The sequence below is a fragment of the Dromiciops gliroides genome, chromosome 3 (genome assembly GCF_019393635.1).
Source record: "Dromiciops gliroides isolate mDroGli1 chromosome 3, mDroGli1.pri, whole genome shotgun sequence".
NCBI classification, from domain to species: domain Eukaryota; kingdom Metazoa; phylum Chordata; class Mammalia; order Microbiotheria; family Microbiotheriidae; genus Dromiciops; species Dromiciops gliroides.
Window position 1 is genome coordinate 2645451 of NC_057863.1, and position 18274 is coordinate 2663724.

At 50.8% G+C, this 18274-nt stretch overlaps 1 protein-coding gene across 1 annotated transcript; it reads left to right on the plus strand.

Annotated features, from left to right (window-relative positions):
- The first annotated feature begins 1060 nt into the window (after positions 1-1060).
- PPP1R2 (protein phosphatase 1 regulatory inhibitor subunit 2) lies at positions 1061-16923 on the plus strand. Its single transcript, XM_043993703.1, has 6 exons — positions 1061-1453; positions 6681-6788; positions 9088-9168; positions 9902-9993; positions 13566-13694; positions 14754-16923. Exons 1-6 carry the CDS (start codon positions 1305-1307, stop codon positions 14798-14800), a joined length of 606 nt encoding a protein of 201 aa, XP_043849638.1. The 5' UTR covers positions 1061-1304; the 3' UTR covers positions 14801-16923.
- Positions 16924-18274: the final 1351 nt, after the last annotated feature.

Below are 18274 nucleotides of genomic sequence, written 5' to 3' on the forward strand. Positions count from 1 at the left end.
GGGCACTTCTCCCACCCTGAATGTCACTTTCCTCCTCTGCCTAGGGAGAAGTTGCCAAGAATGCCAAGTAGGCCCGTAACTGATCAAGACAAAGGCTCCACATGCACCCACGTATCCACAGTCACACTTGGTGGCTGCCAGGAGCTGGACTCCAGGGAGGTGACTGGGCCAGGACCGTGGCGTGTTTTAAGGAGCGATGAGGAGCAGGGGGACCGCGTGTGCAGCAGGGGAGGAGGCTTGGGGCCCAGTGTGTTGGTATAAAAACACAAGGCTTGGGTCCCGTCCCACGCTCTGTGGCCCCACAGGGGCCTTCTCGGCAGAGACACTGGAGTGGCTCCGGCTCATTTGACAGATGGGGAAACTGAGGCGGGGTGGTGGTGGTGAAGCGACTGGCCGTGGGCCACGCAGCTGGTAAAGGTGCTGCCTCATTTGAACTCGGGTCCCCCAACTCCAGGGCAGGCACTATCCACGGCACCTCAGTAGTCAATAAATATTTATTAAGCACCTACTGTGTGCCGAGCACTTACAACCATCACCCCATTTAATCCACACAACCACCTCTGGAGGCACGTGCTCTTCCCCCCCCCCCCCTCCGCTTTACAGATGGGGAAAGTGAGGCGGGCCGCGCCCCCTAGCGGCCACGCTCTAGCATGGCTAGCGCGACCACGGCTACTGCCCATGGAAACAAATAGTAGACAGAGAAGTCTCCTTAGAGCTCAGAGCGCCGCGGAAGCCACGCTCAGCTTCGCGGCCGCTGACTCACGGGAAGCCCCGCCCCGTATCTGCAGCCGCCTGTAGGCAAGCGCGCATGCTCAAACCCGCACTCCGCGGGGAGCCGGCCGAAGCCGCGCCGGCGCGCTCAGGCCCCGCCCCCGCCCCCAGGCCCCGCCTCGCTGTCCTGCCAGTCTCCGGGCCGGGGAGGCGAGGAGCGAGCCGCCGTAGCTCTCGCGGCCAGATGTCGCGAGAGTGCGCGCGGCTGCGGGAAGTGGAGGAGGCGCGTACCGCGATCTCCTTCCGGCAGACGCCAAAGTGCGCGTGACGTTGCGCGTCGGGACGCCCTGAAGTGACGCCCTGCAGCGACGCCCTGCAGCGACTCCGGCGCTCTGCCGCCTTCGCCTCAGTCGTCGCTTCTTCCGCGGCGTCCTGCGTGCTGCGCCCTCGGCTCCCCGGCCCCGGAGCCTCGGCCGCTCGGAGCCCCGGAGCCTCGGCCGCTCGGAGCCCCGGAGCCTCGGCCGCTCGGCGGACGGCGGGCGGGCGCCCTGTCGGCGCGGGCGCGGGGGAGCGGGCGGGCAGGCTCGGAGGCCATGGCGGCCTCAGCGGCCTCGCACCGGCCCATCAAGGGGATCCTGAAGAACAAGGGCGTCACCGACGGCCCCGACGGCCTGGCCGCGCCCGCCGCCGGCTCCTCGGCCGCGCCCGCCGCCGGCTCCGCGCCCAGCGACGAGGACTTGGGGTGCGTGGGGGGCCGGCCCGGCGGCGCGCGGGGGGCTGCGGGAAACCGGGGCAGGGTCGGCTGGGCCCCGCTTCCTCCGGCTCGCAGAAGCGCTCTCCGCGGGGGGGCCCGCCCTGGGGGTCGTTTGCCTTTCACTTGGAGGCGCGATCGTTCTGCTCTCGCTCCAGGGTTTTCGTCACCCGGGTCTCCCCCCGCCCCCCGGACAGACCCGGGTGCCCCCTCCCCTCCCCCCGGACAGACCCGGGTGCCCCCTCCCCCCGGACAGACCCGGGTGCCCCCTCCCCTCCCCCCCGGACAGACCCGGGTGCCCCCGGACAGACCCGGGTGCCCCCTCCCTTCCCCCCGGACAGACCCGGGTGCCCCCTCCCTTCCCCCCGGACAGACCCGGGTCTCCCCCCTCTCCCCCGGACAGACCCGGGTGCCCCCTCCCCTCCCCCCGGACAGACCCGGGTCTCCCCCCTCTCCCCCGGACAGACCCGGGTGCCCCCTCCCCCCCGGACAGACCCGGGTGCCCCCTCCCCTCCCCCCGGACAGACCCGGGTGCCCCCTCCCCTCCCCCCGGACAGACCCGGGTGCCCCCTCCCCTCCCCCCGGACAGACCCGGGTGCCCCCTCCCCTCCCCCAGGACAGACCCGGGTGCCCCCTCCCCTCCCCCAGGACAGACCCGGGTGCCCCCTCCCCCCCCCCTGACAGACCCGGGTGCCCCCTCCCCTCCCCCCGGACAGACCCGGGTGCCCCCTCCCCTCCCCCAGGACAGACCCGGGTGCCCCCTCCCCTCCCCCAGGACAGACCCGGGTGCCCCCTCCCCCCCCCCTGACAGACCCGGGTGCCCCCTCCCCTCCCCCCGGACAGACCCGGGTGCCCCCTCCCCTCCCCCAGGACAGACCCGGGTGCCCCCTCCCCCCCCCCTGACAGACCCGGGTGCCCCCTCCCCTCCCCCAGGACAGACCCGGGTGCCCCCTCCCCTCCCCCCGGACAGACCCGGGTGCCCCCGCCCCCCCCCCGGACAGACCCGGGTGCCCCCTCCCTTCCCCCCGGACAGACCCGGGTGCCCCCTCCCCTCCCCCCGGACAGACCCGGGTGCCCCCTCCCCCCCCAGGACAGACCCGGGTGCCCCCTCCCCCCCCAGGACAGACCCGGGTGCCCCCTCCCCTCCCCCAGGACAGACCCGGGTGCCCCCTCCCCTCTCCCCCGGACAGACCTGGGTGCCCCCTCCCCCCCCCCAGGACAGACCCGAGGCCTCAGGCTTTACCTGGAGCTTGGCTGCCGGCCGGAGTGGGGGGGGGAGGCGGGTCGGGAGGCTGCCCACGAGCGGATCGCCCCCAGAAGGCGCCGGTCCTCAAACTGCGGGGTCCCCCGGAAGTTTGGCGGTGGGGCTTCTGCTCCTGCTCTTCCCGACCGAGGGCCGGGCCTTTCCCAACTGTCCTGGGAAGCTGCTCGGGGTTTGCAGTCCGGCCTCCACTGTTGTCACCCGGATGAAGCCGCATATTCCTCTGGGAAACAGTTGGCACGGTGCCACCAGAACCAAGCCATTTTGGTTTTCCTTTGTTCTTTTTGTTGTTGCTCCTTTTGGGGGGGGGCAATGAGAGTTAAGTGACTTGCCCAGGGTCACACAGCTAGTAAGTGTCAGGTGTGAGGCCGGATTTGAACTCAGGTTCTCCTGACTCCAGGGCCGGTGCTCTATCCTTTGGGCCACCCAGCCGCCCCCTTTTGTTGCTCTTTGTGGCTCAGTCACGTGCAACTTCTTGACCCTGCTTCGGGTTTTCTTGGCAGAGACACTGGAATGTTGGCCGTTTCCTTCTTCAGCTCATTTTACCAATGAGGAAACTGAGGCAGGCAGCTAGGAAGGGTCTGGACTCCAGGCCCAGCTCTCTGCCCATTGCTCCCTTTTTCTTTTTACAAGTGCCTAAGGTAGTGATTTCTTTACGGCCAAGTCTTTTCAAAGCTTGTTTGGGAAGAGGAATGGGAACCTTGCCGTTTTCCCAAGACACAGGGCTGAAAGGATGAGGATCCAGTCCCCCTGACTTGTGGTCATCTGCTTCGGAATGTCCCACTGGCCACTCAGTCTGTCCACAATGGATCCTTTCCCCAAATCTGCTTCTGCACACTTTCCTGACCCTCTTGGAGATGGCACCCCATTTTATTACCTTGGAATCGAGTTTGACTCTCCCAGCTTTCAGTCCAGTTGCTTGCTCAGGGTCTGTTTGCCGCTTCTTGCTCGTAGGGTGCTCCTCACCACTGAAGGGGTCTTTCCCCTTTCCAGTCCGTCCTCCACAGCCACCAAAAGACTGTTCCTGAGGCCCTTTCTCTGCTGGGGGGAGGAGCAAACCTTCTGTTAGGGGCAGTAGAGACACACTGAATGCTTCGAGGAGTGCCATGGAGGGCACTCTGCTTTAGGGCAGCTGTGGAGGTAGAGACAGTAGGCCCTCTCTTGGAGACACAACCAGGGAGGCTGTTGCAGCAATGCAGGCCTGAAACCTGGTCAGGGTATGTGCGTGAAGAGAAGTGATGGATATGCTGAGGTAGATGGGAGCCAGAAACCTTACCACGTATCTGAGGAAGACCCAGAAGGCCAGAAAGGTGTAAATAGAGAAGGGAGGAGGACAGAGGAGATATTTTGGATGTGTGACATCCAGGTGGGGATGCTTAGCAGCCTGATTGAGGAGAGAGAAAGATTGTAGCCTGGGACGGGATTTGCTTAGACATGGCTGAATTAATGGGAACTCATCAGATAAAGACAAGGACGCTCTCATTGGCCAAAAGAGGATGGCCAAAGGCCATGGGAGGGTCGTGGATTGGGAGCTGCAGATCTCCAAGGTCATGTGTTTTCTGGATCAGAGCCTTTCTAGGACCGTGGAGACTGTAGCAAGTGCTTCCTGATTGATGGCCCAGTGCAGCAAACATAAGTGGCAGCGTCCAGCTTAGAACTCAGGTCCCCCAATAGCAAATGGAGAGAATGTCTAGGAGGGGGCTGCTCTGCTATATCTTACAGAGTAAGCTGGAAGGAGTTTGGGAGGAGGAGGGTCCCTGTTCCTGAGAGCATCAGCCAAAGTGTTTCCCCTGGAAAGCCTTCCCAGGTCACACTTCTCTTCCTGCCTGCCCCTGATTAATGCTTGTCCACAGGCAATAAATAGCAGGCCCTTTGGTGATGAGTGCAAGGGGTCTGGTGACAGCTTACATGCTTTTGGAGAAGGTTACATGGACAGCTCCGATCACTGGGACAATGGAGACAAGCCTGGTGGTTTGGGGCCTCCTGAGTGGAGGCTGGGAGCCCAGGGTTTCCAAGGCTGTGAAGAGGCACTAGTGCTTATCCGTAGAGAGGAGGACATCAGCGCCATTGGGAACAAGATTAATAGCTGGCAGTTAATGAAGAAACAGGCCCCCAAACGCCCCCAAATCCTACAGTCGTTAGAACAGGGAAATTGAACTGAATGACGTCTCGTTATGACTAAGCTGAGGCCTGGAACAGAGTTTAGGATCTGTGCAGACCTCCCTCACAGGTAGGGAATATGATGTGGTGTCAGGCATGATTGTGCTGCATTGACTGGCCTTTTCCTGGTCGGTGCATTGACCATCATTGACTTGGAGCTGGGCACTTGTTATGCCTGTTCTTATGGACAAACAAGATTTGGAGAGATCAGGTCACCTTTCCCGGTCACATCAGGTGCATTGCCCAAGCTAGCATTGGAATGCCAGTCTGCAAACCCACCAGGCTGTTAGAATAACTGGACTAAAACTTCCTTACAAGCATTTATCCTGCCCCAAACTCATGACTGCCCTGGCATTCAGAGCACATTCTCTGTGCCTCACATGGGTTCTGAAAATTATCCATATCACACAGTGTATGTTCCTGCAGCTGTCCAAGGGATTTCCCCAAAGCAGAGGCTGGCCAGCTTACTCTCTTGCTCAGGAAACTCCAATGGCACCTGTTTTCCTTTAAAAATCAAATACAGACTCCCGTTACTTTCCAAATTGGCCTATACTCTTGAGTTCGCCCAAAGGCACACATCTCTCTGTTGCTTCTTTAAAAAATTTTTTATTTGGGGGCAGCTAGCGCAGTGGATAGAGCACTGGCCCTGGAGTCAGAAGGACCTGAGTTCAAATCCAGCCTCAGATACTTGACACTTACTAGCTGTGTGACCCTGGGCAAGTCACTTAAACCCAATTGCCTTACCCCCCCCAAAAAAATTATTTTCCAAATTCTCTGCCTCCCTCCCTACTCTACCCATTGAAAAGGCAAGAAATACAGGCCACACTACATGTATGGAATCCTACAAGACCCTCTGCCTTAGCCGTATTTCTGTACCTTTTCACAGGTTGGTGTCCCACATTTTCTTCCAAATCTTAATGGAAATATCTCTCCTTCCACCCCTGCCCAAGCTGTTTTCTTTCCATGAAATTATCTGGGGTTTTTGTCTGTTTTGTTTTATTTTGCTTATATTTAGTATATGCCCATGCATACATGTTATCACCTGGTCCTTTGTTCTTCAAGAGGACGGTGGTATAGGGGCAGCTAGGTGGTGTAGTGGATAGAGCACCGGCCCTGGATTCAGGAGGACCTGAGTTCAAATCCAGACTCAGAAACTTAACACTAGCTGTGTGACCCTGGGCAAGTCACTTAACCCTCATTGCCCTGAAAAAAAAAAAAAAAGAAGAGGACGGTGGTATCTGGGTGATGTCATGGCCTAGACTGAATTGGATTTAAGTGAGGGAGGGCTGTGCAAGATCACCAGCTTCACTCTGAGAGCCGTCAGGGTCCAGAGGCAAGATATAGATCAGGACAACTGGAGATGGCCCCAGATGTTTAAGGCAATTGGGGTTAAGTGGCTTGCCCAGAGTCACACAGCTAGTAAGTGTCTCAGGTGAGATTGGAACTCAGGTCCTCCCAACTTCAGGGCCAGTGCTCTATCCACTGCAGTGCCCCCTAGCTGCCCTCCAGAATGTAAGTGAGCTCCTTGAAGGCAGGGGCTTTTTGACTGTACAGCATCTGTCTTTAGCACTTAGCCCAGATCCTGCCTCACAGTAGGTACTGGATACATGTTGGCTGGTTGATCGATAACTGTCAGAATTCTTCATTTCCCTTCAGTCTGGCTTGGATTCTACCCCTGAGAGACATCGTCAGCTTCCTGGCATTTGGATATTTGTGGATTTGGGGCGGGAGGGTGTATATGTGTGGGAAATTAATCTTTTATGAGACTGAAATCTTTCTTCCTTTTCACCATTTTAGTAAAAAATCCCAGAAGTGGGATGAGATGAATATCCTCGCCACCTATCATCCAGCAGACAAAGATTATGGCCTAATGAAAATAGATGAGCCCAGCACTCCCTACCACAGGTAAAGAAAAATTTAAAAATTTCTCTTGATACCGAGTCTCAAGGTCTTGCACCTGGCCTCACTCTTGTGCATTGTGGGTGACTAGTCCCATCGTGGCACGTCATGCAGAGGTTCCCTATTTCATTCAGGTGCTGAAATAGGAGGTCTTGTCATTGAGTTAAATGGGAAGAGTCATTTAACCAGAACTTGGCCTCGTTTTTTTAATAGCATGTTTATCCAAACCATTTCTTCCAAGTAAAACATGGAAGCTGTCAGATTCTTGCAGCACCACCATCTCATAGTGAGAAGAAGGTCTCTCCGGACTGATAACCCATTCCACAGGAGGGAAGAGGTTAGAAGGAAGTTGGTGGATTATATAAAACTCCTGCTGGTCGTGGTATCCCTTGGGGATATAGGGGTTATTCTGAGTCCTGCATTTCATAGTTATGTTGTGAAATAGGATTCGGAGCTCCTGGGGACGTGAGTGTGGCCAAGCAGACAACGTCGGTGGTGGATTGCCGAGTTCAGGAGTCTGGGGATGTGGTGGGCCGTGCTGATTGATGTCCACACTAAGTCTGACACTTAGTGTCAGACCCTAAGGGAGGGTGGGGAGGACTGCTGCGGGAGGGAAGAGAGCACAGGCATCAGGGTGTGTGAGATTGTGACTCGGCTTGTAGAAGTGCTGCTCTCCCACGCTTGGAACCAAAGGTGATTGCTTTTAGTTTTACGTTGAGGACAGCAAAGGCAATGACAGCCTGAAGAAGAAAAGAAGAAGGTGGTAACGAGAAGAGCAGGGCAGGAGTAAAAATGGAAGGCCTTATAGTGAGAGATCCTTTTAGGCGGCCATGAGGAGTATCCCCGTGCGCACTTGCTGTGTTACTGATTCCAGGCACACCTTTTCTGTGGTGACCCTGGAATGCCTCACGCTGGGGAATGTGGCGGGTGGAGAGGAGGCGCGTGGCACGACCTAGCCTGCCCCAGGCTGATGCTTGGCTTGGGAAGACAGACTTATCCTCGAGGACACTTAGAGAAAAGAGCGGACTTCTCATTGCAGGTCTGCCACTGCTCAGCTTGATTGACTTGGTCTTCCAGGGCCTTGTCATCCTTGCCTGGACAGCAAGGAAGTTAGAGAAGATATCGGAGTATTTCTTCGGATGGGAAAATGCTATGAATGTTTTTTAGGGCTTCGTGGGGTAACATAAACCAGATTATTGGTGTCTGCCTAATTGAGAACTATTTTATAGCATATATCAAATATCTTAATTCAATAAACATGTTCCAAACTTAGCACATGCAAGGCACTTTAATGGAAGTTTAAGCATTTGTAGTAGGAGCTTAACTAATTTTAACCAGTTTGTTCTTCTAAGTAATTATTTTGGGGGGCAGGGCAGGGCAATGAGGGTTAAGTGACTTGCCCAGGGTCACACAGCTAGTACGTGCCAAGTGTCTGAGGCTGGATTTGAACTCAGGTCCTCCTGAATCCAGGGCTGGTGCTCTATCCACTGCGCCACCTAGCTGCCCCCTCTTCTAAGTAATTACTGAATTTTAAATGGCATGGTACTCATCCCAAGAAGTTTTAGAACACATTCAACTCTTGGTTATACATAGGAAAATTCTTTTTAGGTATTCTTTAGTTGGTGCCCTTCTGTTAGTCTGAAAAATGTCTCTTGCCAGGGATCAGTTTGGAAGCCAGGAATGAAAGAGGGCAGGCCAAAATAGGAACGCCAAAGATCTTGAACTCCCCAAGCTATACCTTTTGACAGTTTCGCTGGAACTTATGGGGATTCCCAAAACATTAGACACACCCACACTCAAGTCTTGTTGTCAAAGCACATGTCCTGATGCCAAGCGTCAGTGACTTGTAACGAGCACAGTGTAGCCAGATCTTTCACGTGTTCAGGTTCTTGATCCTTATTTTCATTTTCTCTTCAAATCGGTGATTGACATGATCTGAAAAGGTGTTTTCAGATGCAGTGTTTGTAAGTAGGAAAAACTTAGTAGATGCAGTTTACAAACTAGCTTGGATTGTATATTAAAAACTTAGGGAGGGGGGCAGCTAGGTGGTGCAGTGGATAAAGCACTGGCCCTGGATTCAGGAGGACCTGAGTTCAAATCCAGCCTCAGACACTTGACACTTACTAGCTGTGTGACCCTGGGCAAGTCACTTAATCCCCATTGCCCCATGCAAAAAGAAAAAAAAAACCTCAGGGAGATACAGGTGGTCAGTCAGTTGAACTCCATCCACCACAGGCAGACAGATATTCCTTGTCTCTCCTTGTGTCTTGGGCCTCATGCCCTTCTGGTCTGTTTGCCATTGCAGTATGATTGGGGACAATGATGATGACGCCCTGAGTGACTCAGAAACGAACGAAACCCTGACCCCAGAAGTCCTAGCCCGCAAGTGAGTAGTGCTGTTCTCGTGACTTCTCGTGCATGCCCTCCGAGGAGCTTGTCTTTGGCTGCTAGAACAACTGATGCTTGTGTAGGGCTTCTCTGCTGTGAGCCTTACAGTCACCCTAGGAGGTAGCTCTTATATGTGTCGTTATGCCCATTTTACAAATATGGAGATGGAGAAGACAAGCGATGTGCCAAGATTTGAACTCAGTTCCTCCTTCTCCAAATGTAGCCCATTCTACTATAGCATCCCTCTTTCATTTCTGTTCAGTGATACCAAGTATTAAAAAAAAGGTATGCATTGATTGGATAGGTGTCAACCCAATTTGGGTAGCAATGATGGTCGTGAGCAGTAGGGAGCCAGAGGGTGGTGGGACACAGAGGACATCCATTGAAGAGAACAAGAATTAATGTGGAGAGATTCAGGATCTAGTCTGTGGCTCCCCTCACCCACCCAACCCAGAGCTCTCCTTTTTGTCTTTACTTGGTTCCTCTCATCTGCCCCAGTCTTGCCATTACTCTCTTGCCGGGTACTAGTGATGCTATGTCTTCTCAGTGTGCTAGTTGTAACCTATGGAGAAAAGTGTGTGTGTGTGTGTGTGTGCGCGCGCGTGCGTGTGTGTGCGCTCAAGCATACATGCACAAGCATGCACACATGCACACCAAGGTGCCATAGTCATTTACTCATTGCTAGAGGCATGCTATGTTCATCATCTAAATGACTGACTCTCTTGGATAAGGTTATCGGCTGCTGAAGGCTCTGAGCCAAAGTTTCTCGTTCGCGATGAAGAAAGTAGTGAAGAGGAAGAAGACCTGACACCTGAAGAACAAGGTAGGGGATTTTCTTTACTGTTGTTTGTTCTTTGTGGAGAGTGCTCAGGAGAACCCGCCAGTCATTTCCCAAATCCATTTCCATTGTCTCTGTCGTTAGGGGGCAGGCAGGGAGGGGTTTTTGAGTGGGGGCTATCTTTTGGGAAGCGTAATGAGTGATTGAGTTCCCCACCTTTAGGCTGTGTGTTATTGGAAGAGCAGGTTACCTGCCATAAGACACAAGCTTGGCTGCTTGTTTGTTTGGACATAAGCAGGGATTGTTGAGTAAGTGGGAGAAGTTGGCCAGAAGTGAAATTTGGCCTCAGAGCACCTAGATGCCAAGCACAGAAGTAGAGATTGGCAGTGCTAGAATTCACTTTGGGCAGGTCAGAACCGAGACAAAACATGCCTGAAAGGTGATTGCCTGCAAGGTTAAGTAAACTGTGCCTTCTTCTGTCCCCTTGAATCTGTGGCCCCAGGGGTCAGGGACACACTCAAGCTTGTCTGCCTCTCTTCTGCCCCTCAGTGGGACATCTGGCCTTCTGTTCCTGAGTTCTGCTTGGGAGGGAGCCCCAAGAAGTATGGGGCTCACATTGGCAAGGGAGTCTTGACTGGTCAGGGGAGCAGGGCTGGCTTGCCATGCTTTTTCAGTAACACATCTACATGTTTCATCCTGGGGTAGGTGTCACAGAGTTGGGCAGTGGGGCAAGCAGGAAGTTCCTGTTCTTTGGGCACTCTTCTTTTTGCCACAATAGATTATCGAATGATAGAATGTCTGAACTAGAAGGGACGTAGAAGTCATCTGGTCCCTTCATCTTGGAGGTGGAGACCACAGAGCCCAGATAAGGTTATTGCTAACCCAAAGAGTTGGTGGCCGGGCTGGCACTGGACTCCAGCACTCCCTGAGAAACACACCTTCTCCTCCATCAAGGTCCAAGAAACAGGATCCTAAAACACTTAAACTGTATCGCTGTGTCTCAGGGAAGAGCCGCGGCCTGGCCTCTGGTCTGTCAGGCTCAAGGACGGCAGATGCTTTGGGTTGAGGAATCTTTGCCGAGCCAAAGCACCTTCCCAGAAGGGAATTCTGACTCAGCCAAAGCACAGCTTGGATCTCTGCACTCAGCCTACCTTAGGAAGGTCTGCTAAAAACCAACCTAACTGTGGTTCCTGAATAAGAGTCACATCTGCAGTTCCTCATATGGCTTCCACTGGTCAGTCAGCTGCTGCTTGCATCAAACCTAAGTTTGTATGCAGCTTCGACTATTTTCCCTAGTCTGGCCCTTCCACATGACGGCCCTTAGGCCGTGTAAGAGTTTGAGTAAGAACACAGCCATCGTGCACTTCTCTCCAGCCTGCTTTGAGCCGTCCTGACATCGTGTGGATTTGGCTCTTCACCATTCTGATTGCTCCCTGGATGAGCTCTACACTCTCAAGTGAGTCTCCTTGCTAAAATGTGCCACCCAAAAGTGAACAGGTTACTCCACAGGGGCCATGACCGAGGACGGTCAGCCATCTCCTTCGGTCCTGGAGGTCTTGCCCCTGGAGCCCAAGAGAAGGTTAACTTTTCCCCTTGGACCTTCAGCGTTCTCCTTCCTATCTCTTGGCTCCCTCTTGGTGACACAGACTCCTTGGCCACCCTTTCCAGTATGGGGGCACTTTTACTCCTACTCCCAACTCACTGTTCTTGGTGGGGCAGTCAGATAACCCTCCCCCAACTTTGTACATGGTACAGCAACATCGTGTGATCATCAGCTCTTCTGAGCAATGCAAAGATCCCAGATGATTCCACAGGACTCGTGATGGAAAATGCTCTCCACATCCAGAACTCTGAACACATAGCAAAGCAGACTCCGTTGGCTTTATATTTTTTTGCATGGTTTTTTCCTTTTGGTCTGCCACTTCTCTCACAATATGACTAATACGGGAGAAAAACCCGCCATACAAAACCCCCAGATACTCCTCCCCTCTCTTTGCCTGTCACTCTTCCACTTTCCCTCTACAACCATTGCTAACTCAACAATTGCCCCTTCTTTGAGGTTAACATTACCAGACTTAGCACCTGTCTGGGTTGCCATTGTCACCTTTCCTGCTTCCTTAATGAGTTCTGAGCCTGTGACAGCACAGCAGCTCTTGACCTCATCCTAGGGGATTTTGACACAGTTCTTGATGCTCCCTCCACTGTGCTAACTTCCCGAGTCTTCAGTCTGCTTAGCTCCCACAGCCACCCTCTCTGCTGTACTCTACTACTCCCAGAGGTAGGGGTACCCTTCATCTACCACCATGGTCCTGAAATGCCAGACTCTCCTATCTTTCCCTGGAGCTTCCAACCCTTAGGCCCACCCACTTGTCTGTAGCTGGATCTTTTTCCAGGTCATACTTGATACTTGATGAGGAGGAAGACGAGAAGAGTGAGTCTGGGTCCATAAGGCCTACTCTGGAGCCTTTTCTTCTCCCTCTCTACTATTTTATTTGATTATCTTATCAGTTCTGATGGATTCAGTCATCCCAGACTATTTGCCCAGCCCTAATTTTTTTGTAATCTCCCACTGCTTACTGGACATCTCAAACTGTAACATCCTATAGACAACTGAAACTCAGTGTGTCCGAGATCGAATTTGTTACTTTTTACTCCCAAACCCTCCCTGCTGTCAAGTCCAGGGTTCTAGGAGTGACTGTAGTGATTGAAACTAGGGCAAACTGAGGCAACAAAGTTCCAAGCATATTTAGTTTATGGATAAAGCTAGCAGTTACCAATAAAAGGTGTCTAGTTCTACAGCAAGCAAAAGACCCTGAATGAGGGCTGACAGAGTGTTTTTATAGACAAAAGGAAAAGCATCCAAAAGCTCGGAGAGAGCATCTTCAATGGGGAAAACAATACAATTGGTTACAAAGTCAAAAGGATCATAGGCATGGGGAACAATATGATTACTTGGAAATCAGGAATGTGGGGCTAGCAACACCCCTCTTTCCATCTTGTCACTAGGAAATTCTGATTGATTTTGTCCATCTGCCAGAATAACTAATGTATGGCAATAACATTTCTTCTAATTGGCCAAGGTCAGCCAGTGGTATACAGATAACAGATTTCTTTCCAGTGAGGTGATTTACTTAGAAACTGAACGGGGGGGGGGGGGGGGGGGGAGGGAACGACACAGTGAGGGTTAAGTGACTTGTCCAGGGTCACACAGCTAGTAAGTATCAAGTGTCCGAGGCCAGTTTTGAACTCAGGTCCTCCTGAATACAGGACCGGCATTTTATTCACTGTGCCACCTAGTTGCCCTCCAGAAACTGAACTTGTAAACTTCGAGAGGAAGACTGAACTTTAAGAGATAAAGAAATGTTAACAGTCGGTTTTACAAAATGTTGGTGGTGATGCAGAGGAGAGTCAGTTACAAAAATGGAGACAATATCAATTTGATTTTCTCAACTCCGATGGGAGAAAGAACGGGTGGCCTGGCCCCACATCTCTGCATGATTCCCCCTAAAATTTCCCTCGGAAAATGCAGATGTTTTGTTATTAAAGAATCATGGGGTGGGGGAGGCCTGTTGGGCCTGTGAACGTGGCTTACTCAGTCAGCTCCTCCTCTTCCACAGAAAAAAGGCGTCAGTTTGAAATGAAGAGAAAACTTCACTACAACGAAGGCCTCAATATTAAGCTGGCCAGGCAGCTCATTTCCAAAGAACTTCGGGGGGACACAGAGGATGAGGAGGAAGACGAGATGCGTGAGTCTGGGGATTTAGAATTCGTGGTGAGGTGCTGCACCCAGGCGAGCCCTTGGCAGCCCCCATTCCCCCCAGCGCACACAGCTGGGGGCTGCTGCTGAGCCTCGGTGCCTCTGCTCAGTGGCAGCTCTTCTTCCAGAATCCTCCGTCCGTGGGGCAGAGTCTCCTCCCCACTGGCCCTGCATGAGGTCGCCCCACTGGGTAGGGAGGCTCAGAAGCGCTCTGGCACTTGTCATGTCCCTTCTTCCCCTACTCACACCAGACCCAGTACTGAGTGTGGACACATGACTGTAGGGTCAGGCGCTTGAGATCAAAGTTAGTTATCTTTCATTAATAGCTGGCATCTGGGGGTGGGAAATTGCAGTTGTTTAAAAATGAGAAATGATGAGACTTGGGTAACCAAGCACATGCTACTAATCAGACTCCCCATAGGAAACTATCAATGTTTTTTCCCTTTGACAGTAACCATTGGGTGGGGGGCAGTGAGGGTTAAGTGACTTGCCCAGGGTCACACAGCTAGTAAGTGTCATGTGTCTGAGGTTAGATTTGAACTCGGGTCCTCCTGAATCCGGGGCTGGTGCTCTATCCACTGCACCCCCTAGCTGCCCCTCATTGCATTCTTCTTACACTGCATTTGGCTCACATTTAGAGCTGGAAGGGTCCTTCGAGACCCTTGAGTTCATCCCCCTCATTTCACAGCTGAGGAAACTGAGGAACAGAAAGCTTCATTGACTCACCGGGGTCCCCAGTTACTACGTGCTTCTATCTCAGAATTAGTGAGCCTGTTTCCCCTTGTGGATGCCTCCCTGTTCTTATCTTTCAGGGGAGAGTTGAACTAAGAGACTTTGCATCCTTCAGCCCTCCCTGAGTGTTACCACGTAGAAGGGTTTCTTCCCCCTCCCCTGTTAGACTTCAGATGAGGGATTCTAAAGCCCGCTATAAATGCCACGGGAGGAAATCGTTTGTGGATCTTCTTTGTCCCTGGTGGCTAGCCCAGATAATAGATGTGACCGTACCCACCAGTGACGGTGGGTCTCCTTACTGTCCATTGTTTCCCAGGAGCTGGTAAGAGCAACGAGTGCCAGAGGCAATCAGATGTTCCCTAGAAGAGGGCAGGCTAGCGGCTCCAGACCTCCACTCCTTCACTGCTTCACGTTCTCTGCACTTCACGACTCAGGTGTCGAAATGAATATCATGGTAACATGAGAGAGACTGCTGGATGGCGCAGAAATGGCAGAGGAGAAGACCTTACGCCTAGTACTTGCCTAAGAAGACTCATGTTAGCCTCAGCATTTCCAAATGGCCTCCTTTCCTAAGAACACTGGTTAGTCTGTCTAGGGTTTTATCACTTTTGTGTGCTTTCAAAGTTAAACAGTAGCTTTTTGTTGTTAATTTATTTGCTACAATTCAAGAGGTGGTGTATCACTCATAAATTCTGTAAAAATCTACGTGATAGAGCAAATAACAGGTTGATAAAATCTCTCCTGATTAAGGATATTAATCTCGCTTTTTTCTTTTTTTTTTTTTTGAAAAAGGGATTATTTTATCAAAAGCTCTTCTGTAGCTTTGCCCAGTCTAGCAACTTTTAAATTCTTCGATTTTTCCTTTGGCCCTGGAGAGGAAAGCCCAGCATTGTTGGTCTGTTCAAAAGTAGCTGTTTTCACAGAAGTGTTTTGAGGTTCAGTTTGCACTAACCCCATGCCTCCTACCCTCTTCTTGTACACTAGATGGGCAGGCTTGAAATCTCCTTTTTGGAGTGGACACAACTCGGCGATCTTCCGGCCCCTTCCGTGCCAGCCCCTGTAACAGCCCATGGCATACATATATTTGGCAGGCCCTTGAGATTACATTTTCATTATAGTAAGAACTGACTACTCAAAGATTCACCATTACTGGAAGTTCTGTGTTACCATAGTGATTGATGGGGCTTTCTGGTCTACCTGGGCAACAGGTGGAGTTGTCTTCAGTCATGACAAGTCTTCACAAGAAGTGAACTCAAGAGTTTACTACCTGAAGAAGTTGTGTTCTTCCCTCACTTTAGGGAATTTTCAGCCCATCAATTGAACTGCTGTTTGAGGTTTTTTCTTTGCTCCAAGAAAATCCAAACTGCATTTCTTTGCATGGCTAGGAGAGGGTTGTATAATGTGATCTGGTATAATTCCCAAACTGTGCTGTCTTAATATGAGACTAATGTCAGTAGGGCCTGCTTCAAGAGTCCCACTAAGGCCAAACGTGCTCTAATCTTCTAGGGTCAAAATACGTGAGTTTTCTCCAAAGTAGAGGGTAAATCTAGTGTGGTTTTTGGCCTAATGACAGCTTAATTTGTAGTCAGATACCTATAGGTTAAATCTGATCCTTTTGAAAACAGATTTTCCATTATATGGATGTACTTTTAAATTTTTTTGTGTATCTTGTATATATGAAACAACTCTTTATTGAGCACATTGACTTTTGCCACATGCGAATATTGAAACATCAGTGTGTGAGTAAATAAAGGTGATTGGAAGAACATGGTACTTCTTTTAAACGTTTTATGAAACAGAAGTATTTTTTTACAGTGAGAATCTGGACAAGACCTTTGGAGCTACAGTGGCTGTATCCCAACCAAAGGAAGTCTTGCTGGGATACCTTCCTTCTGCTATTACCTTCTTTCTTTTTAATAGTGGTGTTGCCCTTTTTAAAAGCATTCTAGCCCCGTGCGGAAGAGCTGAAGGAGTGCCACAGTGAGATCCCTATCCTTTATCTCTTTTATGTTCTTAAGAAAGATTTTTGGGGGATTGGTTTTTGAAAATATGCAGGTTCATATAGATGTGAAAACAGCTGCTCTTTCAAGACCTGATGTAAAGAAAGTTCTTGGGGCTAAAGTAATAAATGACACTTGACTGTTTTTTAACAAGGCTGGAATTCTTTCTCAAAAGCAACAGGTCTAAAAAGTTAATTGGAAAATTACTTTTTATTCTTACCCCTGTCTTTCAGATTTAGGCAGGCAGAAAAACTTTATCTGTAAAACAATACAGAAGACATCTATTACTTGGAATGCGTATAGTTAAAATCTTATTAAATATGTCGTGACAAAAGCTTGGCCACGTATTTTCATGAAGGGACATATTCGTAAAGTCTTTGCTGGGTTGCTCACAAGTTGCTATCACAAAGTTAGCGTCTGAAAAAAAAATACCCTATTGTAAATGTACAGAAACAAATGGCTAAATAAAATTTGAAAGACTTCTAATTTTCTTGAGGTTTTTTTTTACCTTGTACATAATAGACTCTTTTTTTGTTTTTTTTTTTTTGTTTTTGGGTGAGGCAATTGGGGTTAAGTGACTTGCCCAGGGTCACACAGCTAGTAAGTGTTAAGTGTCTGAGGCCGGATTTGAACTCAGGTACTCCTGACTCCAGGGCCGGTGCTCTATCCACTGCGCCACCTAGCTGCCCCTCATAATAGACTCTTAATAAATATTTGTTTAATTTACTTGGGGATAAAAGGAAAATTCAGTTTTTCTTAGGCTTCAAATATAGATCCTGTTTTTCATTCCAGGTGGCCTATTAAATAGCAATGAACAATGCAATCTATGGACATGCAATTACTTGTGGGTGATTTGGCCTTTGGTTTTTCCCCTTGGGTGCCACCTTTGGCAGTTCTCTCTGTGTCAGGGACTGTGGTCCCTGTGCAGCTGGACTGAACATCAGGAACAAATGTGAATATGCAATAGCCCATACCCATCGTTCCTTCTCATGGGGGGGGGGGGCGGCACATGACAGTCCCAGCTTTAGGGTCATTCTAATTCTAGTGTATTGAGTCTTTTCATTTATATCAGTAGAGACCCAGGGATCTCTTAGTTGCCAACTCTGGTGGCCTTTTCTCAATCTGTTTTCTTCTTGACACTGTTGACCACCTCCTCCTAGATCCGGGTATGTGTGTATGTGTGTGATACTGCCTCATCACCCACCTCACAGCTAGGCTTGTCCCCAAAGCTCTGCCCTGGGCCCTCTTCTGTTCGCTCTCATTGATTCCCCTCCCTTCCTCCTCAATTCTCTTCTCTTCTCGGCAGCACATTTGAAGCCCAGCAACTCCAATACGAGGATGGAAACCCACATCAGTCCCGTCATTTCCAGGGCCTAAGACCTAGTTGTATTCTTTTTCCTGAACCCCTCTGACATAGACTTTGCTCCTTTGTGCCCCTGGCTACCTTGTCAGGCTTCAAGTATTTCCTTTGTGTGAACACAAGGGTTGGGTGGAGCCAAGATGACAGTGAAATTTTTGCTGAGCTCTCCCAACAGAAGCTTCTAGACAACTTCAAAAATTGTGTAAAACCAACTTCCCAAAAGGAAAACCAATAAAAAGACAGTGAGTCATGTTTTCTATAAATATTTTTATTATTTTCCAGTTACATTTAGAGATAGTTTATAAGATTCCCCAAAACAGCAGGTCATCTGACACAGGTTATATATGTTCAATCACATGAAACATTTCTGCATGAGTTACGTTATAAGAGAAGAATCAGAACAAAAAGGAAAAACCTCAAAAAAGAAAAACAAGAAAAAGATAGTATGGTTCAATCTGTATCTAGATTCCATAGGCT